The 24,014-nt window shown below is 35.0% G+C and overlaps 1 protein-coding gene across 4 annotated transcripts in view; it reads right to left on the reverse strand.

Moving 5' to 3' along the window:
- Nucleotides 1-24,014, reverse strand: part of TBC1D5 (TBC1 domain family member 5) — a 323,220-nt gene that overhangs the window by 134,674 nt on the left and 164,532 nt on the right. For all 4 annotated transcript variants that reach the window (XM_035556416.2, XM_050708888.1, XM_050708886.1 and 1 more), the window contains 5 exons: nucleotides 14,758-14,866; nucleotides 12,672-12,761; nucleotides 12,505-12,576; nucleotides 9,674-9,741; nucleotides 3,737-3,839 (listed from right to left, as the gene is read on the reverse strand). In XM_035556416.2, the coding sequence (XP_035412309.1) occupies nucleotides 3,737-3,839; nucleotides 9,674-9,741; nucleotides 12,505-12,576; nucleotides 12,672-12,761; nucleotides 14,758-14,866 (442 nt within the window). The remainder of the gene's footprint in view (nucleotides 1-3,736; nucleotides 3,840-9,673; nucleotides 9,742-12,504; nucleotides 12,577-12,671; nucleotides 12,762-14,757; nucleotides 14,867-24,014) is intronic.

A 24,014-nucleotide genomic window follows, 5' to 3' on the forward strand; every position in this document is an offset into this window, starting at 1 on the left:
AATTAGAAGATAAATAGAAATAGCAAAAATATTTAAATAAACTGTAGATAACATGAGCTATGCTTCCACATATACTCACAGACCTCCACAGCTCCACATCTAATTTTTTATTCACCCTGATATACTAACATGAAATAAGAGAAATGGAAATGCCAAAAACTTGACTATCTAATAAAACTACCACCTAAGTTGTAAACATGTAAGTTGAAGAAAAAGAAAGAGGACATAAAATAAGAATTAGTCATAAAAGATAAAAGCACATCATACATTCTTCCAACGTAATAATGTATCAACTATATAATAAAGTAGAACTGTAATGTGGCTGCCCATATACAACAAAAACAAAACAAACAGATGATGAAATATCAGGATTTCAAAAAGATACCTCTGATCTTTCAGTTACAAGAGTACTTCAAATATTTAGAGATTTTTAGTTTGGCAAGAAAAGCCACCAATGTAATATGCATACACATTTTTTCAATGCTGCAGTTTACTAAAACTCTTTAGTGTTAATAAATAAGTTGACAGAGCTCAGATAATTTTATGACACTTCCCAGCTACAACAAAATATTGATTTCATAATACAGTCTATGGTTTAGAAAGAAAACCAGGAATACAGCATTTCTACAATGCAAGTGAATCAATGCATTTCAAAATTATATTGACTTCTTTAAGGTCAATCAAATCATGAGTGAACAATGGTTAGCCTAGTGATTTAGCTTAATTGTCACTATTTCTTTTCAATGTAACTAGGACCAGAATTTTTGGCATCAATCTTACAGAAGAATGCTAATAGTATTTTTTACATATTCTTAAGTACAATATACTATTCTCTTTACATTTTGTATTTACAGCTGCTATTTAAAAATTCAATGATCCCAGTGAGGATTCTGTCTTTAAAATCTCTGTAATACAGCCTCACAACATTCTATTCCATCTGACTGGGGACGGAAATGTCTTTCCCCATCAAATAAAATGTTACTCCATGCTGGTCAAAAAACCACAAAACCTACTACAAATTTCATGCATATATGCATATTAAGCAAGCATTGATTCTTCTAAGAATATATACTGATGCTACATAATAGTTTTAATGAAATATTGTAAATTTCAGTTTTCTTTATTTATAAGGATGCAAATTGCCAAGGAACTAGAACTTTTTCCAAATATTTGGAAGAGAAACATGAGGTCCTGTACAGATGTTGATAGATGTAAGGGCAAGTTTTCATTTACTGGCCAAGTGTCACAATTATGACAGCAAATTTAGTTCTTGCATGTGGTCATAAAAATGCAAGAGAGGAATTCCCATACAGAACAACAGGACGAGTCCCACGACTGATACTGAATATGAAGATAGACTTCAGAATTTGAGCTTTGTATTCAGGTCACTGTGGAGAGAGCATCTCAGAAGTGATCCATTCCTGATGAATTAACGGTAACCTTTATTATCTTCAAGAAAATATGCTATGCTTTGCTTTAGTGGAACTTAGGATGGGAAGTCAATCTTAAAAACAACCAAGAAAAATGGTAGGACAGGAAGACTGACTACCACATAGGTATTTGATAATAGAGAAAAAAAAATGTATCCTGTCACCACCACAAACTTCTTCCTATTAGCTAGTTCTGAGAAGCATACTGATGGTCATAAGAGAAATGTTATCTAAAGAGAGAAGAGCACGGGGACAAAAAATCAGGATTGTTACTAATAAGCTAACAGGATCATCAATTTAAAAAAAAGGCCTTTTAAAATGAGGTATGAAAAAGGAAAAGCTTCTAATACATGTGACACGTGTCCATTAAAAGGGAGGAAAATCACAACCGTTTGCTATTTTGTGGACTTGGCAGGGCACCACAACACTTGGATGATATACTGAAACACTTCAGAGATATTAAATCAACAGTTTTTCATGATCCAAATTTATTTCCTTTTATGCACTTTACCTCTCCTTTTAGTCCTGTTGGCAACCCCTTCCTGAAATTACTGCACTACTGATGCAACCAACACCAGTTGAAAACAGAGGTAAATAAGTTTTCTTTGTCAACAGCCTGTAGGCTCGCAAAATTGAACCTGTTCTTTTATCTGACTATGTTCATTTAGCCCACCAAGCAGTCTTTATTAAAGCTGAGGCATCAGGCAGTCAAAGTTCATTAATACCATTTATATAATCTCTGCAGTTTCAATTAACTCAGCAAGACATTCTACTACATGATAACAGTCTCATTAATTCAATAAAATCCCATAACTATTAACAATATGGTCTATGTTAAACGGGGTGTCACCTAGTAGAAAATAATAGCTTTAACAGCTTGTGATGAAACTCAGGGCTTTCTTTTTTTAAAATTTGATCTGGCTAAATATTCCATCCTTATGTAGAAAGGTATTATTTCTTTATTATTTCTTGGTAAGGAATCAAGAGGATTTTAAATACAAGCAGAGGGTAATTAAGTCCTTTTAAGTCATATCAAAGAGTAAAATAATCCTTCTTGTTCAATAACTGATAGACCAAATTAGCTGGAATGTGTTCTTCCATTTTCCCATCATCAGAATGCTGGCCTATATTCACTAGAAAGGGGAGGTTGAATACTGCTGAAGCTCACAAATCTCGTTTTTTCTTGCTATCACGCAAGACAGTCTGTCAAACATGAAAAGTAACCAGCTGATGGAGATTTGATATGTTTGATAACTATATATTTGATTTTTGATTTAATCTGTAAGAATTCTTCAGAAGTACCCGTTTCTTCAACACTGGTCTTTTCACGTATCACAACTAGTTTCCTGGCTTAGGGGCAGGGTGGTCACATACCATGCCTGGGAGCATACAGTGTGTTATAAAACTCTTCACATTTACTGAAGCTTTGTATTTTTGTCCTACCTAAAGTTTGCTGCTCTACAGTTTAGCTTTTGTCAGTGTCCCCCAGTTTGTCAGTCACTAATCTCCCTACAGTTAATAGTCTGGGCAAACAAATACAAATGTCTATAAATCTGCGTATCAGTCTTGCTACATTAATTTAATATCGTGCTTATATTCACTTCAAAACCTTCAGAAGAAATGTTAAATTAATTTAGTCCTCATCCCATATGGATGTCTGTAGTCAGTGCAGCTTTAAAGGCTACCCTTACCATTTAAACAAAGAAGGCGTAAGCAGGCTCTCCTTCTGGCAATACTGTAAAAGTGGTATTTGCTAGCACCCTTGTCCATCAGTCAACAGGCATTTGTCAGCAGCATTGCATTTGTTTGCTACAGGATTAGATAAAGAATCTATTTGCTAATGCATAGCATGGCTTTAGCACTTTGAGGAAGAATCTAAAGCATTATATAAAACAAAATGGTAAATTTTGCTAACATTTCAGAAATCACTATTTGTGATTTTTGTTTATTCAGTACCATTTTTAATCCTGATGCTTACCTTTTTTTTTTTTTTAACAAAGCACAGAAAGCCTCTTGTTCCTGTTCTTTTCCTGTTTCACCAACATCGAACAAAAATATGCTTTTTATAAAGGAATTCAAATTTAGACAACTTAGAAACCTTAAAAAAAACAATCTGAGGGACTGTATTATGAGGAAAAAGCGTATGTTATTCAGTGAGCTTACTTTTCTCACTATACAGACGACAAGCAACTCTTTGATTACTATAGCATTATGATACGACTTTAGATACAACAGAACTACATTATTGTCAAACCACATAGAAAATGTTGAGTCGATGAATGCCACCTGTACTATATTTTCATTACCTGTTTATAAAGCAACTGCTCATTTTCTCTGGCATAGCAGAACAGAACATCTGTAAGAATTTTCCTCACATTCTCTTGCTGGAAATACTGCATTTCAGGAAAACTGAAAGTGAAGAAATACAATGAAAGTAAACATTATAGCTCACATAATCTCAGCTGCTGTTCTTCTATAAACATTTTTAGGTAAGACAGCACCTCTCTTGTCTGCTTTCCTATCTCTCTGTGAATTGTGGATGCTGCTGGAATACGAATACTTGTAAGGACTTGTTTTATTTGTCTTGCAACCAAATTTCTGAACAATGTTCTTTAACGTCATTCTGTTACATGATGATCTCACTAGTTATATTTGAATATATTATCGCTTTCAACATTAAGAAAGCTAGAGAGCTGCAAGAATGAAATGAAATGGCAGGTTGCTTTAATTGTCAACTTTTAACAAGCAGCCAATCCAATTGTAATTGGATATCAATCTGTCCTGCAGTTTCAGTTTGTCTTGCTCTTTCTTCTTCTCAAGATAAAAGTTGGGTGAAGAAAGAGTACAAGAGCTACAATATGTTAAAGAAATTTATAAAATTTCCAGTTCTAAACTGGAATAAAATAGAAGAAAGAAAACTATGCCAGAAGAAGCATACAGAAAAGGTTCCAATGCTTCATAAATATTTGAAAAATGATTAGCATATTAATAACAAGATTTTTAGACTATCTCACAATCATCATGAAAACTGGCATCCTAGTTTTCTTCAGCTCTAAGCAAGCTGCAATGTTTCTTATTGGCATTTTTTTGTGATGCAACATTATGAGATATTTCACTGTCTTTAGCAGCTGTTTCAAACAAACCTTCAAATTATGAAATAGTTGGATGCTTTGGCAGGGTAAATATTCTCTAAGTGAAATAGTATTAAATTGTATTAGTGTGATAAAAAGAGGAAAAAGATTCTGGGAAAATCCTGTTATCCAGGAAAATGCAGCTATTTAGAATCTCAATCTATTCTGAAGGTACTCTCACCAGTATACACCAGTATATCCTGCTCCTTGACTGCTGGAAGTAGGAAAGAAACTGGTTATGCAGAATGGATTTTAATGAGTAAGTGCACAAACAACAGTGTTTTCATGCTTACTGAAAAAGTAACTAGATGGCAAAAATATTTGATAAAGCAACCAACCCAAGCCCCTTCTAACTGTGTGGAGCAATAACAAATTCAAAAAATGATATAACTGGAAAGGTATAATACCAAAAGGAAAGGAAAAGGTAAAGTTCAACAAGGAAAAGAAGAATTCTTAACAAGACAGTAATGGTAGGCTTCAGGGTAGACTGCTGATATAAAGGTTATAGTATTGTCAATTTTAAAATGAAGTTGTGTGCACTGCAGCTAAGTTTTCTTCAAGCAAATTTTATCTTGTCTGTTTCCAGAGCCTGAGCTACAATGCTAAACTTCAGACCAGTTATACTGAGGCTGTTGTAAAGCCTGTCATGGAGGAACAATATAAGAAATTGCAACAAATTACATCTGACAAAACTGTATTAAAAGTAGTATGTTCATCTCACAGTGGTAATAACAAGTAAGCACAGAAACAACTAGAAAGGTGCATCGAAATCCTTGTATAAAAGATCTGATGCAAGACTCACGACAGAGAGAGAAGACACTATGGCTTGAACACAATAATGTGGAAGTACCGAGAAAGGCATTGGGATGAAGAGTGTAACGTTTTCCTGGCACCTGATGGGGGTAATGGTAGACCAACATTTGGATACTTGTATGCACTTGTACTAATCAAATTACTGTAGAGGAAGGACACAGCTGAGACCAAAAAGGTGCATTACAGCAGATGGCAATCGACATAATTTAGGGATTTGAAGAGATTATTTCTGAAGGACTGTTATTCAGGCCTGCCCTATGAAGTTTAGGAGGAGAAGACTAACAAAGAAAACTCAAAAATACACAGAGATATCTGTGAGGATCTAGTAATACCAGAGATTGTGACAGAAAGGATAATAACAAACTCACGAATAAGCTGGCTGAAGTATTAATTATAGTAAATGTAAATACAAGAGATCATGAGGGAACTATCAGTTCAGGACGGATTTTTATGGAGAATGTCATTTTATAACTAAAACACTGTAAGAAATAGAGTATCCTCAAATCAGGCAAGACAAGAATACTGCTCACGAATATTAGAATATTACATTTAATTACATCTTTGAGAAAGACTGCATAAGGGAATGGAAATTTTACCATAACGGCTTCAATTAAACAAAGGTGCATTCAAGGCCTTACTTTCTGAAAGTGAAGATCAGCTTGAGTTGGTTATCATTTTTTAAAACACTTGTTTAGCCCACTTAAGAACCCCTATACAAGTGACAAAGAAGAAACTTAGGCAGGCAACTAAATAAAAGGATGTACAAATACTTTCTAAAACAAATTTGGTAGCAAACAGAAAAGAGGCTCACAACAACAGCTGCAGAGCTACCATCTTTTTCATTAACAGATTCCATCTTCTGCCCTTTAGCAGCAAGTATGGGGAAAGCTACTAAACCAGAAAAACTGGAAGAAGATGGTCTTGAGATTGCAAAGATTTGGTAAAGAATAAAGACAAACACTGTTGCTCACTTTTTCTTGAAAAGGAATGAGATGGTGTATAAAGGTAGCTCTTCCAGGAGTTCCCTCCTCTTACAGGGAAACTAGATTTTGTGTCTTCAATTCTTACCTGGTGGATGACTGTTTCTTCCCCTATCTTCCATACCAGGAAGGATTTAGCTGCTAAATGCGTTCTGCACTATTTTTATTTTTATTTTTTATTTTTTGTTTGTTTTTGTTACTGGGAAATGCAGAGTGTGAAAAAGCAACACCCACCACTATTCATCTTCATACTGTTTCCATTGTCCTAAATTGTGATTGTTAATCCCAAAGCAGAAACTAAGTAGACATATATAAAAACATTTCTACAAAAGAAAAAAATAACCCGCTTAGACTGCTGGAAATGACCCCTAAACTGTTCTGTTTTCTTAAAATACTGAGAGAGGGAGGGTAATCAATTCTGGCTATTTACAAACCTAAACATAAGAGGTGGTGCCAGCAAGTAAACTTGTATTTTGATTTGACTGGTAGCTAGATGTTTTTGCATCCGTGAATCTGCTGATTTCCATTCCAGCAAATATATTTTTTAAATTCTTCTTTATCCCTTACCTTTTTAATCATCATGAAACAAATCAGCATTGTTCTCTGGTACAATTTTTGAATGACAGTAATTAATCATTGCATTCTTAAGACTATTATGAGTTATATGGTGTTAGTTCATACACAAGTTCCTTTCTCAGTAGAATAATAGAATGCAGTATTATAATCATAGCTTGGTTGGTACTGCTATCTGTATTTAAAGGCTTTTACTTTCATTATAATAAGTCTCCCTTACCCCCACGTTCCTACCCTAATTTTTGAGAAGTTTCTCATTTGACAGAAAGAGAGATGGCATTTGGTTCCATCTCAAAATAATATGTTTCTAAAAATTGGAAGGAAAATCTAGTTCTCTCAACTATCAGCCAGTAAAAAATGAGGCAGGTCATTAATTAGAAATGTTGATCACTAATGAGTTAGGATTAATGCAACAAAATCCTTCCCTGCTTTGCTTGTAAATATTGGAAGTTCTTAGTATGCAACAGCCAAAATATATATTTATACTTAATGGATTATTATCACCTAATTTCAGGTGACTGAAGTTTATTTAGGTAAAGGTGTGCTAGAATCCTTTTATAAATATTGAAAAAATCCCCATACTTCTTTGCCATGTGACTAATCTGATCTATACTCGACATTTACTTTAGGAAGAGATTGTGTCCTAGGATTCTTCAGGTATACAGACTCTAAAGGATGATTATTAGCCCAGTTGTGAGCATTTATATTGTGAAATCTAATATTGGATGAGGTAACAATTCACAAAATGAGTACATACACATGAACAAACTTCCCCACAGTTCCCCTTAGTTAATAGAATTTTGACATTTTATAGAATCACAGAATGGTTTGGGTTGGAAGGGACCTTAAAGATCATTTTGTTCCAACCCTCCTGCCATGCGAAGGGACACTTCCCACTAGAAAAAAACATTTAAAACACCACCAATGTAAAAAGCATATTTCTACCCACTTTTCCAGTCTATTATCACTAGACTTCAGTAAATTCCAATAAAAACATTACAAATTCTTTACTGCTTTGCTAGATGGGACTCTGTGGTTTGATACACTGTGTGCAGTTAGCATCACGTTGCTGAGCACTGTTTAGTTAAAGATGTTGGATGATGGAGTACTGAACTTGGTGACAAAGAATGAAAAAATATTCTTTAAATAAGAAACAGAAGCTAGAAGATGATGATAATTGAATATAATACTCAAGCATTTTAAATTTTAATAAACAACACTGTAAGTTATTGACAAATCTTTATATTGTAACTTCAGGAATTTATTCAAAGAATGAAGATGAAAAAACAATGTTGAATGCAAGTTACTTATATTACAAAGCCAAGGAATGTAGAACTTATTGCTTCTTACACTACTGCTAGTTTACAAACACACATGTATATATATGCATACATAGTGCATACAATATGATTATGATTTTATGATTAGTATATGAATATATATATAGTGTATACATATACATTTATATAGTCTGTGAAATAAATTAATACTGATAATTTTGCTTCTCCACTCTTTGACTTATTTTGATATTGATGATGTTTTCTGCTATTGTTTCAAGTAGACTTTTTTTTTTTAATAAAGAAAGAATATTTTAATTATTTAGTCTCTATTACTGACATTACTGAACATCACTCACGCTGCCATTTGCCAGAGAGAGAGTCTGGACTTTGTATATGTGTTTTTTTAAATAACAGACTTACATCAAACTTAACCTCTACACAACTTTTCATTCTCCAATTATAGTTTAGATACATATATATTTTAATCTTAGAACATCCTGAACTGTTCTCTTTAACAAACAAAAAAATACCATCTGTGAGAATGCACATGAAAATATACTCTGATTTTAATTATACATCTCATGGCAAAAACGCATTCAAGAATGGGTCTAGGGATGGACATATAAAATACTGCAAAACCAGAGAGTAATTATATTTTCTGTATGACTTTGTTTCTGTAAATGAAAATGAGTAAGATTGGGATTTGTAAAATCTATGACTATCACCACTTTTTTCAAGTTGCAAGAAAAAATATTTGCAATAAAGTAAAATTTCACACGGTAGCAAAACATAACTGAATTTAACTAGATTTACACAGCAGTCAATGCTTCAACTCTAAAAAGAAATGTTTTCAGGAATTGAGTGTTCTATCTGAAACAAGTTTCTAAACAGGAATGACCTAAGGGCCAGGAAGATGAAAAGACAGTCACAGTAATATTAGGACAAATTTTAAAAGGCATATGTGACAAGTAACACTAGAAAACTGATAAATATAGAAATGCTTAACTTCTCTAGATGAATGACGTTTCCCTTACTAATTACGTATTGTTTTTTTTATTATTGATTGAATAAGTGTTAAGAATTACAGAAAATCATCTGTTCAATGTTTTATTATGATCATAATTTAGTTAAAAGACCTTTCAGTTTTTCTTACCTGCTCTTTGGTTTACATGGAAAACTCTGTTTTAAATTTCATGTAGTAATACATTTCCTAATATCTTAATTTAGAAGAGCTTTTCTTCAGTGATACCAATAAATCTCCAGGGTTTAATGTTTAACTCAATTTTCTCACTCTACACTCCAAGAAAGCCATATTTTTATACATTTAATGTATGTTTCTTCACATTCATGTTCAACAGTACTGACATTTACACTAACCTAACTCAAGAAAATGCTATATAATGTATATCACATAAAAATGCAGAATCTAAATTTATATATAAAAATTTCTTTAAAGATCTACATACGTTCTTGTCACATCTTGTTCAATCATTGCTCGAAGCTCCTTATCCTGGAAAAATTTATTCCAAAGACTCTGAAATAAAGAAAAATAATTGTATGTAACACAGAATTCTAATACGTAAGGCTTATACGCTGCATCAGCAAAGTACTGTACAAATATTAACTAATTAATCCTTACCATTCCTGGATAGGCACACCAACATTTTATGGGTGAAAAAGAATGTTGTTGATTAGCCTGAAGTATCCTAGAATGTCAGTTTAGATCAGAGATGTAAAAATTTAAGTTCCTGGATCTTAGTTCTATGCTTAACTGCATTCATTCAGTGGATGGCTGCTGGTGTGCAAATGAAGGGATCTATAAAGAATATTTAGTAAAGAGGAGTAAATTCAAACTCACAAGAACCAACTCAACTAAAAAAGTCTAGATCACAGTACAGTATGACATTTCTCCTGTAACTGTATGGACTCCAATTACAGGTTACCATAATTTCCATACTAAGAACTGGTTTGCAAGCAAGTTAGTTTGTCTTAGTGGAGGCAAAATCAAATAAGGAATGTATGATGATTGAATATGTATCATGAAAATGACATCATTCTAACTATACAAATACACAGTGCAGAGCAAGACTGGGCATTCTAAAAAGGCTTTTATACAGACAAAAAGAGTATTTAAAGCTCATTGTCAACATAAAAAAAAAATAAAATAACAGTTTGAAGCAGGTTTAGCTTCTTCTATATCTGTGCTTAAGATCGTTGCCATTCTCTTTCTTTGGTTTCCATGTCTTGCTTAGTAATATTTCGCAAAAGCTAACCTGGAAGAAGTCAGCAAATGTTGTAAAGTATTGTAAAGTAAAACTTACTCTTTACTGTAAAGGAATGGTAGCATGGCCATACTGATCAAAATACAGAAGAAACAAAATCTATAGCAGTCTTTTCATTTAGGTTAGTTTTCAGATAGTAGCAGAAGCAGCACCACTGAATGAAATACTTTACAAAGAGAGTGGCTACAACACTTCCAGAATTTCTTGCTCTCCTATAAACAGTTGATTGCCTTGGTGTTTTATGCTCCACAAAAAGAAACTAGAAAGTATATCAATGTTAGCTAGCAGAAGGAAGGAAAGGAAAAAGGAAGGAAAAAAAAAAAACTATTTATACCCTTGACAATGTCTTATATAAACTTAAAATCTTTTTAACTTACTTGTAGCTTTTTTCATGCAGCTAGATCACTTTTTGAAACTTTGCCCCATTCCCCCTACCCCAATGGTCAATTGAAGTGAAGTATGAAGGAAACAATTTCATTGCTAGAAAGGAAGCAAAACCCAGGACACTAAAGGCTAAAACATTATGTCATTGCAGAGTTAAAAAGCATTTTGCTTTTCATGCTTATGCTTGACTTGGTCTGTGGCTTTATTTTATAGATCAAACCCCTTACACGTTAACCTTTATCTTCCATCTCCTAAAGATATCAAAAGTGGAAAAAAAGATTATGTCACTGTGTACAATCACAGACTACAGCAGGAACACTTTAAATCTTTTGTGAGTGACACAGCTTTCTGTACAGCTGGATGCAAGAATGGTTTGATGGCATGCACAGTCATATCATCTGTAGAACCAGAAATGAGCCTATGATCAATACTTCCATACTTCAACAAGCAAGCCTATTCAAACATCTCTCTTTCTGCATTAAATATGAAGCAGAGTACTGCACTAAATACAAACAAAATATTGGCCTCACTTTATGAACAAAACGGAAACACGAGTAGTATCAGATACCTGTGAAAGTCTTTCTAGGTACAAATCTCATAAATACAGCCACCATTTCCACTCTTCCCCCCCAAAAAACAAAACAAAAAACCCCACCACTAAACCTATTTTCATGGTATTAATTATTTTGAAAATTTGGTAAAAAGAAACTTTCAAAAATGATTAAAAGTTAACAAAATAATAAGAAGCAGAAAAGCTTAAACATACTAAAAAACTTAACATACTAAATACTTTTTCATATATAATAAAATGGAGCACAAAAACAGTGTAAAAAAAACAGTTGCCTAAAACTAAGCTCCCACACCTATATCTAGACATTCATCAAAGTGTCATGACTATGAAAATACCAAGCTAGTATGAGGTCCTATTAACTTCAGCAAGAGCTGGATGCTTTGCACTAAAACACAGTCAGGCCAAATACTTTTACCACATTTTCACTATTTCTTTAAAATTTGGATCTGTCATTTTGCAGCTGTCTGCTTTTTGAATAGAAAAGAAACTGTAGAGCTAAAAGAAACAAAAAAAGAATTAAAAACCTTGGAAGAATTGCCTATTTTGGAGCCTGGCACTTTACATATTACCTCAAGATATACTACACAGACAGACAATGATTTTATTTTTGCTAGAGGAAAACTTTATAGGCTAAACAGTACTCCATAGCAGGGTTCTTCAGTATTTGCTGTTAACAGTATTCCCGTTCGTATTGGATGTTTAAACTTTGACTAGAGACATTCTGTGTATAAAACGAAAACACACAGCAATGAGAAAGCATATCAGTCAAAGAAAGGATATTCTGTGAAACTGGAACTATCGTCCAGCACTGATTACTTCCTCGGTCATCACAGCCTTCTCTGCAATAAGCACGGAATGATCAGAATATTAACCTGGAAATGAACATTTTCTGGCTGTTCAACAGAACCTGTGAACCAATCATTACCACAAGCCAGTTTGGAAATTCAGGAGTGAGATTTTAGCACCTGCCATTTTGCCTTCCTCAGCATGAACTCATGTCAGGATGATGATGATGACAATTTTGTAGCACATCTCAACATATAACTAAGGGTCAACTTACCCCCTCGTCCTGAGAGAGTGGATTGTTGATTATCAGATCTTGCTGTCCTGCTTTCCGAGGGTTTGTAATGTGCTGGGTAAAAACAGAAAAAACTCAAATCCTCTTCCATTAAGCATTAGTACCTATGTCAAGCCCTGAGAGTAGAGATCCTATTTATACCAACTTACAATTTCTTTGATTTTATTATACGAAGTTCTTAACTCTGAAGTGTTTTTGATCCACTGACTTCTGTCTTGGGGTAGAACCTCCAGAAATAACTACGAACAAAACAAAGTAAAACCATTAAGTTTAATCAATTTGATATACCTTTTCATATAAATCCTACCAGACAGCATAAGCCATCTCAGAAAGGTGGAGAAAGTATTCCATACATAAGGAGAAGGAAAAAAAGACCTATACTAATAGTCCTGGCTTTAAGACATTCCAATCAATAAAAAAGAAGCTAGAAAATAATTAGAGTTCTATGGTACAACACAAAGTATTACATACTATTGTAACCACAAACTCAAGCTTTGTAAACTGTCACAACTCCAGTAAAGTTGGCTAAAACTTCCAAGGCAGAAACAAAATGCAAAGAAGAAATTAAAATAAATAAACAAAACTTGGAGCTATTTACATAACACTGACCAGCTGATTCAACATGCCTAAAACCAAACATGAATGCTGAGCAGAAACTAACCACTCAGAGATACATTCTACCTAAGAACTGTGGAAGGGGAAAATCTTAATATGTACAAAAGAAAGATATTCTAGAATTCTGTGAGAAAGTTAAGATTTAATTGTGCAAAAAGTCCTTGAGAAGATCTACATCTCAGTTCTTTCACATTTCTCTTTAAATAAGGCTAGAAAGAAACATCTATTGGAAAATGCTCTTTAATTGCAAATAAAATAAGGAAAAAAAAGAGTATTTTCTTCCTTTTTAAATATGATTTTATGTATGTGTTATGAATCAGCAAATACTGACAAACAAAACGCATTCTCAAATTACTAAAAATACTTATTATTTCAGAACTTAATGTAAACATTGATAATATTTTTAAAAAGGCAATCTAAAACAGAGCCCCTAAGCTGTATCAGGATGTGCAAATAAAACCAGCCGTGTTTCTAGAATAAAACTGTTCCTTGATTTAATCAGTGGACAGTGAGGGACTTGATGCTTCTGTTAGTTCAGGTTTTTGAGTTAAGGCTTCTCAATTCAGAGGCATAAGAGCATAAAGAATAATAAAAAAAATGCTTGTGGCAAGTATTAACCTCATCTCCTGAAAAAAATATTTTCATTATCTTTAAATTTCTTCAATGCTACATATATCTAGCTTTTGAAATTTGTTTCTTTCATATACAAAGTGTATTTTGATTTTCTTTTCACAGGCCTTTGTGCCAAAGTCAAGCTTGAGATATTCCAAGAGAGGTAATTTAAATTACTAGTGTTACCATAGAGGAAGTCTACCAGGGAAAAAGCTAGTGAAGAACAGAACACCTGACACCAGTGCAACAAAGCTCTTCTGGACTTTATATAGCATCTCAATATTACTTTGCTTTCTTTCTCTCTTCCATCCCCTGCAACTATTACAAAATTAAGAGATCTAAGGACCTCTTTGTGGTTTAAGATTGGAAGGCCTGGCTTCCTTCTCTATCCAGTCATTTGGTCAGGCACTGGAACAGGTTGCCCAAGGAGGTGGTGGAGTCACCATCCCTGGGGGTGTTCAAGGAAAGGTTGGATGTGGTGCTTAGGGACGTGGTTTAGTGGGTGACGTTGGTAGCAGGGGGATGGTTGGACCAGATGATCTTGGAAGTCTTTTCCAACCTCTATGATTCCATGATTACAACAGAGATTTGTCTTCGTTTTCTCATTTCTCTGCAAAAAGCTGCTAAGAGAGGCATCATGATTTTAAAAAAGTTCCAAGTTCCACAAACCATAAATTCTCAGACAAACCTCCTTTTTATTTCCAGTGCATGGTTTCAATATACAGGCACTGACAGGAGAGATGGCTGTGTAGCACTCAATTCTAAACATACCACCCAACACAAAGATAGTCTTTCCAAGGAATCTTTTGCTATCACCCGCAATTCAGCTTTAAGGCAAGTCAATATGATTAGCAAATATCCTATGAATTATAAAAATGAGGAGGAAAACATTGGGATGAAGTCTGTCGGAAAATTCATGATTCTTTGCATCAATAATCTTCCAGCGCATCAGGTAATGTGTTGATATATTGCAACCACAAACTGTAAATAAATATTTTCTCTTCTTACCTTCCAGCAAACACTACGGAACCTGCTGCTTCTCAGCTGCCCATTAATCCCCTTCAGCCGTATAGCTGCCAAGTAATTGTTGTTTACAAATAGTTCTTCCCATTCTTTACTGCATGCAAAAACAAAAGGAATGAACATTTACACACACAAAAAAAACCTTAGCTGATTTAAGGACTATATGACACTACACAATTTTGGATAAGCAGAGGGAAGCAACTTTTTAAAAATCTATATATTTAGTTGTGTACCATTTCTAAACGCATGGCTGTCTTTTTGGACACATTTCTTCTTTGGATTTAATGAATATGTAGATCGCTATAATTATGCCAGCTACTGAAATTCATAATGTCTATGGAGGCTATTCCATTTCCTCTAAAATGTTGGTACTGCAGTTCAGTGAATAAACAAGAAAAATGAATATTAATATAAGCACATTCATGTTTCAGCTGTAGACAAAGAAGTACCTATTCCAAAAATTTGCAACAGAAAAGTATACTGTTGACTGTATTAGTTCCTCACATGACATATTTGCTTAAATGAACCTTCTTTTCTTCTTAATGTCAAGCCGGGCAGTTAAGCATAATAGAAGATGACTTTCTTTAACATTTAGTGCTATTTACTATTGAAATCACTCCTACTTCTTTCTACATGATCAGTTTTAAAATTTTAACAGGTGCTAGCAAATTTAAAAAAACATCAAAAAATTAAAAAGCTTCACTGTATAAACTGTTAAAGGCAAGCTTGAGTACCTTGCAGTACCTATGGCTGACTAGATAAACAACCTAAATATGCCTCCCAGGCATGCAGGCACCAGGGGCCTAACACCTGTGCCTCATTAATATACAAGTAAATCTGCTCTACTGGGAAACAATTGGAAATTAATTGTCCCAAACCATCTACTGAGTCTGAATAAAAGAATTAAATCTATACTTCCCGCACCTTCTACTGAAAAGAAGCTCAAGAACAGCATAAACCATTTGATGGTCTTACTAGCCCAAGACTTGCTTACAGACTTTCTGCAACCACTCAAATCTGGATGGTAACTGCAATGTAAAGAGCTGGGCCATGTGCAAGGAAATGCGTTTCTGATTTATTTTCACTGCATGTCCTTAAGGTGAACATCTCCTTCTCCAACTGTCACAAGAGAGACTATTACTTCTCCCTGGGAGACCAAATGAAACCAGAAAGGGGGAAACTGCTATTATGACTCCAGGGTAAGATCTCACCAGACTTTCCTCGCCAACAAGTCACAGAATAGGTTATACTAAATACTAACAAACTCCACTTTTAAAAACTGCCCTAAATATAGGCAAGCTAAATTTAGATAGTTTTCAGCCTTTAAAGCTGATTTGTGAGAGTGACTTTTTTTAAACTTTGTTTTAGATGGAACTTGTTCAGTTTCAGAAAAGAATTATAAGACTCAGTTGCTAGGAGTAGCTGAGGAAGGGACTTGGTGAACCAGGAGATTAGGGTCCTATTCCCATGAGACAGGGGCGAACTCACCATCCGTGCCAGGACTAGAAGTGTTGTGCTTGCTAATGCATCATCACCTTTCAGCTAGGACCATTTTCTAAAAAGTGGGTGTTTACTTCTGGACCTCGATTATTAATTATTGTTAATTCACTTAAAAGCGAATGTACTCCGGCTAACAACAAAGATGACTAAAGCAGTGTTAGTTTGCAGGGGCTAAGGCTGCTTTCAGCTTCTGCTACCTACCAGTACTCTCAAGTGACCAAAACAGCAGAAAGTAACTACAATGGTGTGGGACAACCTCCTTCCTTGCTGTCATGTCCCCTATTCTGTAGATCAGAAAGACTAAGCAGTCATTTCACTAGCTCCATATCTCGTATACATCCCAACCTTCTGCAGTGAGCTGCCGATGACTGTTTACCACAGTTCTGTCTCCTTTAAATACAACGTATGGTATATAGCAGACACAGCTTGAGAAAAATCTGGCCCTTTCTTTCACAGTCATTTATACTTCAGTAACTATAGTATATTATGCCTATCTAAATAACCCTCCTGTTTCTACCATGTATAATATTCTTCATTTGCCATTGTAAATTTTGTAGCATCATTGGCCATTATAACTACTGCCAAGCTGCCTCCCTAAGGTAGCTGTGCTTCGAGAGTGACACATTCCCCTATGCACAAAACAGGTCAGATTCTGAAGCTATTCACATTGTTCTGACAGTGGATCACATCCTCACAACGTCTTTCAAAATACTGGCATGCCAGCTGAGTTAGTAAAAGGTTTAAAACATTGCAAACTGTAAACAGAAAGAACAGAGAAGAAAAAAAACACTCAAGGTTATTTTTTTCACCAGATGCTGGGAGTGACTGCTACACAGTAAAAAAGTAATTTCAACACTTCTTAAATTGTATTAGTGCAGATACTATGCTTTTTAAAAAAAACCTGTAATGCAATTCCAAACACGTTTTGAACAAAATTACACTTAAAACAGCCAAAAGAAATTTGGCAAGATCATATCTCCTCCGCTTCCCTCCTTGGCTGCTGGGATAACTAAAAAGAAAAGTTATAAGCAACTGAAAAAAGACTTCTGTGTAAACTGAAATTGGAATCTGCTTCTGTTTTAGGAGAGCTAAATGATATCTAAAATCCTTTCTGAACAGCATGTATTAATTCACTTCTCAAAGATTTTGAATTAAGGCTAATAAATTAAGCCTCGTAATTTTAGAGACTGCTTCAATAATAGCAACGCTAAGCAGTATCAACAAGCTTTCAATTCTAAAAGGATAATTTTAGAAAGGATATGGCACTACTCTGTAAACTAATATCTATAAGCCTTGTTAACCCAGGCTTGTAGAAAACTCATTGGTCAAAGTGAAACGAGCAATAAAGACTGGAACTCAAGTCTACCACATCTCATTTGCTTCACTGAAGTGAAAGACTTCAAAGCCAATTGGAACCACTTAAGCTATGAATAAGGACATGCAGTTGTTTTTAATCAAACTAGATAATTAAATGCATAATCATGTATTATAATACCACCTTTACGTTGAACAATTAAAATAAAGACAAATGAAAAAGTTAAAGCTTTCTGGTTACTTTGTATACATTTTTATATTTTATATTCTTATTTAAGTATACAGTCTAATTTGCTATGGTACATATATTGCAAAGTTTTAATAACGTAAGAACTACGGGAGAAAAAAAGTAATTAGATTAATGTTTCTTTAAGAAACTTCATTTCATGTGCTGTATCTATGCAGTGAAGGTCCAATGTAAAATATTTATTTAGACAGTTGCATTACTTAGAAGTGAGAAAAGTGCTCAATACGTATGAAAAAGCAAGCAAAACAATGGAAGGGATGAAGATTGCAGATTTGTTCTGCAAGGTTTGTTCTTAGTTCTCAGCTGTTCCCTTCCATCTTGAAACATGCATTTCTACCAGAAGCACTAGAGTCTGAAACTATCTGCAGAAGAGTTTTATATTATATTTATAGTCTGCTCGAACACACATACTTTGTTGCATATAAGAAATGAGGTTGAACTCCTAGAAAACTATATATATTTATTCTTTTTCTTTCTTTCCAACAGGATATGTTTTGGGGCTACAATACCTGCTAAGACAATTATAAACATTAGAACATCTCTTGGAAGAGAAGCACCACTCTGACTACACACTGTAAGGAAGGGAGCAGAGTGGCAGGGCTTTACACTAGAAACACCACGTAAAATCTCATATGTGCTTAAGTACCATTTTTGAAAAGGTATCAAATTTATTTAAATCCCTGATGTCTAGCATCTTATTAAAAACAAAGGAATTACATTATTTTACAGCTATGGAGGAACAACCAACTATGAAGTGTCTAAGAATGACACCAGTAAGGCAACAAGAAGCCTAGAAAATTAATTCTGGAATAATAATTCCTAGAGTTTTACTGAGTTGACACTGAGCTGTGCGTTTTAGGGTAGAGGTAACAAAAGACATTCTTCCACTGATAGCCTACAGTGGAACATCAGGCTTTAGGTTTGCTGCTAAGTTTTATTCTGTAGATTAAATGGTAGAACCTATACATCAATCATAGATATGCAGAATACAACCTTAGCCAACCTAACCTCATTACAAAATAAATACTCTGTTCAGAAGATGAAGAAAGACAAAAGAGGAAGAGTGGTATAGCACAGATATTCTGTTAATCAACACCAGTTAAATTCTGTATTTACTGATTTATGGGATAAAGCTGCTGATGTATACAAATGCAGATTCTTCCAATGTTTAAAGCTAGTATGTGAAATATTTTTGTACTATGATGTTCTAAACAACATAAAGCTCTGGAGAAGATACTAAAACCCATCAAAATGTAAAAATGCAAATGAAGAACAGACACATCAAACTAAAATCTATGTCACTGAAAAAATATAAAGATTATGTTCTGGGACTAAAACGGCTAGGACCAACTAGCTAAATGTTACTATCCACGATCACTTCCATTTGAAACCACAGGTAATGAAGAAACCATTACCTAACAGGTCATTAGACAGTGTATATAGTTATTTTGTCTCATGCATTTATGAAATATTTTATGCCAACTTTTGAAATCCCTTTTTCATGTCCATGATAAAACAAGACCAGTTGAGTATTTGCAACATTTAGATAACAAGGAATATTTCTCAGTTCATGAAAAAATACTGTAATACTAGAGAAAAGTGTGAATATTTGCATTCATATTCAAGGTTGCAATCTAAATCTCAAGCTTATTCCACCCTCTAGGTTAATACCGAAGGATAAAATGGATGGTCTCACAAACCTCCAAAGAAAATTCTTGAGCAGGCCTGGTGGTATTGGCAAAATCATCTAAAGCAAAATTGTGTATGCTCCAAGAAAAGCCAATTTCACTATTTTATACCATTTTTCGTTAATCTTCTGAATGTGCTTTTTTAAATGTTGAGACCCAAACTCAGCTTCCCCAGAGGTACCCAGTGAAGCAAGGGGGTGAACAGGCTGTCAGAAAGAAGACAAGTTCTCTAATTATGATGTCATATGTTTTACAGTAAGAGGTCTTTATTGATAGGAACATCAGTAAGTGAATGTGGTATCTACATTCAAATAGAGGCAATAGTTCTGTTCAAGCATGCTGCCTATATCGAAGAAACATGCATAGTTTATATTATTTATTAGGCCATAAAATGAACATTTGAGAGAAAAGTGAAGCAACAGCCAGGAGTGTAATGAAAACACAGTTTATTCTACAATAACATGAAAAAATGCAATTGAAAGGTAGTATCAAGTAATAAGCAGAAAGTTTCTAAAACATAAACATTTCTGAAATACACAAATTTATATTTGATACCCTGAAAATCCACTTGACAGCCTTCATGTGAAGGCTTATCACTCTCCTTGGAAAATATATGTATTTTTTCTGTTTCTCAAACTCCTGCCTCAGGATATAAGGCAGAGTTAACAGCCATATATGTGTGAATATGCATGGATGTACTGCTGGGAGGCTCAAAATTCAAAGGCCAGATTTTCTAAACCGTTCAGGTTTCATCTAATTTTGGCTGACATACAGTTAAAAATGTTTGCATGAAGAAAGGTAAAATCACTTTCTGAAACAGAAAAACTCCAGCAAAAAAAAAAAAAAAAAAAAAAAAAAAAGGTAAGGTTATTGAAGCTACCAGAGTGTGTGCAGTGCAGTCCCTGGAAGCGCACAAGGCTATACGGGCAGAGAGACCCTACCAGCACCTCTTGTAAACAGCACTGGGCCAGGCACAAAATCATGAGATACCTTTCTCTGTACTCAAAACTGCCCACTTCATCTTGATCCTTCTCTGCCAGGGAGCCAGGTCTTGAACGAGGACAACACTTCGCTTCTAACCCTGGCATTGTTTTGCTTTTGTAGGAGCATCTGCTAAGAACTCTTGTTACAGCCAGCTGGAAGTCCGAATGTTATCAGCTTGTTCGCCTCTACTCATTGCTTTCTGCACACATTTTCAGAAGGACAAAACGGAATTTAGACATCATGGTCAATGGTGGAAACTTTGCTACATTCATTTTATTATTATATTTCTAAGTTGTATTGTAACTGACTCGCCAGTTGCAGATTCAAGGCCTTCTAGTTTAATACCCCTCAACCCAACAACTTTGAAATCCTTTGCATACCCCAAGTAGGACATTTTTTACTTTCTAGGTCTCCCGCGTAGAGTTCTTTCTCCTGATCTGGGCATGGCATACCTCATCATCTCGCCCAAAGGCTGTCGTCTAAATACCAGGCACATAGTTTAAACAAGGTGGCTAACCTTCCTCTACAGCAAAGGGAAAGTTACAAACACAGTGGAGGGTGAGTCACCCTATCAACTTTTAATCATTTAACTGCTAATTCCCTCCATCTTTCTAATCATGATGCAGGCTGCAGAGAGACTTTCTGTGCTGCTTCATTCTAACTGGTATTTCCAGTGTTAATTTGCTACTTCTCCCTTTTGCTAACTTTGACCTACAGCTAACCACATCTCTGTGAATTTTGCATGCACATGCATGCAGCCTTCTTATACAAACACACATGGATTTTTAAGAAGGAGAAAAGAAGATAAAAGCTATAGCTCTATAAATCATGAACTAAAAAATGGATATAAAAGGGAAAGTGGAGATAATTTTGCAGGAATATGCCACACAATGCCAGAATGTTTCTGTTTACTCACAATGGACCAGCTAGAGCAGGACTAGAACTGACATAACATGCACCCAAGTTCAAAACATGGATCTTATGATATGCAGTGTGACAAACACAAAAGTCTAGTTAATGTAGTTAATTATGGCTTAACTTTGTAAGTCCATCCATTTTGCATGCTCTGACATAAGAAAACGAGTGATTTCATGATATAACTTTAATCTGTTGAACTGACTAGCTCTTCTTACCTTTGTTAAAAAAACATGTATTTTTACTAAAACCGTCTTTGCTCTTTAGATTGATTTCAGTTGGATATCATTTTTGTCAGCTTTTGTCTTCAAACTTCTTTGGATTAAAACTGTAGTCCACTGCTCTCCTCTTGACTACCAAGCCAGTCATTTCTACGTAGATGGCTAAAAACTTGGTCAGGTGTGACTGTGACTTGCCCTTCCTGAATCTACTATGACTACTCCTGATGAATTTCTTGCTCTTTATGTGCCTGGAAAGAGCTCCCAGGATTAATTGCTCCATCACCTTCCCAGGGCTTGAGGTAAGTCTCACCACCCTCAGTCCTCCTTCCTACCTTTTTGAAGACAGCAAAGACATTTGCTTTCCTCCAGTTCTCAGACACTTTTCCCTGTTGCCATGATCCTTCAAATGTTATCAAGAGTGGAAAAATATAGGAAATCCATAATGAAAAACACTTAAAATACTATCAAGGGAAAATGACAGATCAGCTGAATATGGTGTCAGTGGTATACAGGACAATTTTCAAGTACAACAAAATAAATTAAGAATAAACTGCAACATTAACATTCTCTCCATGGGTGCTAGAAAGAAACTACCATTCTCCCTTTCACAGCCTCTCCTCACGTGCTAAGTCTTTCCTTTCTGCTACCAACATGCCAAGAAGTATTTTGGCAACAAGAGATGCTAGTACTCAATTCCTCCTTTCTGCTTCTCTGTTGAGAGCATCTTAGACGTTAAGCAATGCAAAATTTGCTCTCCTGTATTTTCCAAGGGTTTTCACTGTGTCCAAACAGAAAGAAAGCCTGCATTACGTTTCTACTTCTGTAGAAAATAACATAATTTTGATAGGAAAAGCTCAAAAAATCCACAATTTTTATCTCCTGAAATGTTTGGATCTTAGAAAATATATATCGCATACAGGGATTGAGCTCCTTGGTGATAATTTCTTCCTTGCCTTATGCCATCCTTGGCAAATTCCTTAGCACAACAGTCAAGAAGTGCAGACTGGACAAGCTGTGGAAGGAAGGAATTCAATAAAAGAGGTCTGACAAGGCGGGGATGGAATGTTATACAATGGTCCTTGAACAGGAAAAGAAAAGAATGTAATTTTGAAAACATTCAGAGAAATAGGGAAATCTTCCAAGCTCTCAGTAGGTGCCACCGTGATCTTGGATTTGGAGAAAAAAAATCTTCTGGAGGAAGACTGTGATCAGTGCAAAAAGTCACTTTCTCTTGCTGGAAATAACAGATCTGCAAGATGGGATTGCTAACTTCTTCACAAAATGGGACGAGATGAGAGTACTGGCACAGACCAGTACATCCAGAAAACGATTATAAGCACATTCAGAGGATGAGTTGTTCAGAAGAATCAGAAACTTCAAGGAGAGAGTTTTACAGGCTCTCAGACAAAACTGACCTGTAGTGAAAAGGCCTCTTTGCAAGTAAAGAGCATCAACTAGGATGCTGTCTAAAAAATAGTTGTAGGTACGACAAAAACATGGATGCCAGTTTTGCTACTTCATTGTAGAAAGAGAGGAAAGATGCAAGTGCTGAGAATTCTCCTTATAGAATGGAAGCGCAGTTCTAGTTTACTACTTTGTCTTTTACTCTACAATTTTTGTATCTCAAAATATTTTAAAATCCAACAAAAAAAGCTTGTTCTTTACAGCTCTTGATTACATGTGGTCACATACTGGATAAAGTTAGGAAACATAGGTTATACTTGCACAGGGGTGGCTTAAGTGTAAAACAATAAAGAAACACCACCTGAGTATGAACAAGACTAAAAAGGCTTGTGTAAATGGAAAAGGGTTGCTTCCTAACAGATTAAGACAAGAATTTTCCACAAGGTGGGGGTATATGTTGCCTACATCTTTGCATATAAGGGCAGAGGCTATGTAGCCATTTCTCACTCGGCTGCTAAGAAAAGCCATAGGTCAAACAGGAATCAAACTAGTTTCACTACCCGCTTTTGGAAAGGGGGAGGAACAGCTTGCACCCCTTGCAGTCTTTCTTCTGTATGCTGAGTATCAGTCCTGCAGTTGTTGGCTGGCACACAAGAAACATGCCTCAGCCAGCGGGACCACATTGCCTTTTTGCAGTAAGAAAGAAAACATCTGGTAAGCATAATCTGTAAGAAGTGAGGGGAAGAAAATGGAATAACGAAGTATTTCTTACACCAGATCCACTGCCTATGTTAAATATCAGCAGAACGAGGAATATATATTGCCTATATATCCCACAACTTTGAGCAATCATCACATGTTTAAACACGGAGTTTAAGCCACATAGGAAAGAACTTCATCTTGATATATAGCATAGAAATTAAACCTATATACAAGTGCAGAGATGTATTAAGAAATTATCCAGCACAG

This window comes from Cygnus atratus, chromosome 2, assembly GCF_013377495.2.
Source record: "Cygnus atratus isolate AKBS03 ecotype Queensland, Australia chromosome 2, CAtr_DNAZoo_HiC_assembly, whole genome shotgun sequence".
Classification (NCBI taxonomy): domain Eukaryota; kingdom Metazoa; phylum Chordata; class Aves; order Anseriformes; family Anatidae; genus Cygnus; species Cygnus atratus.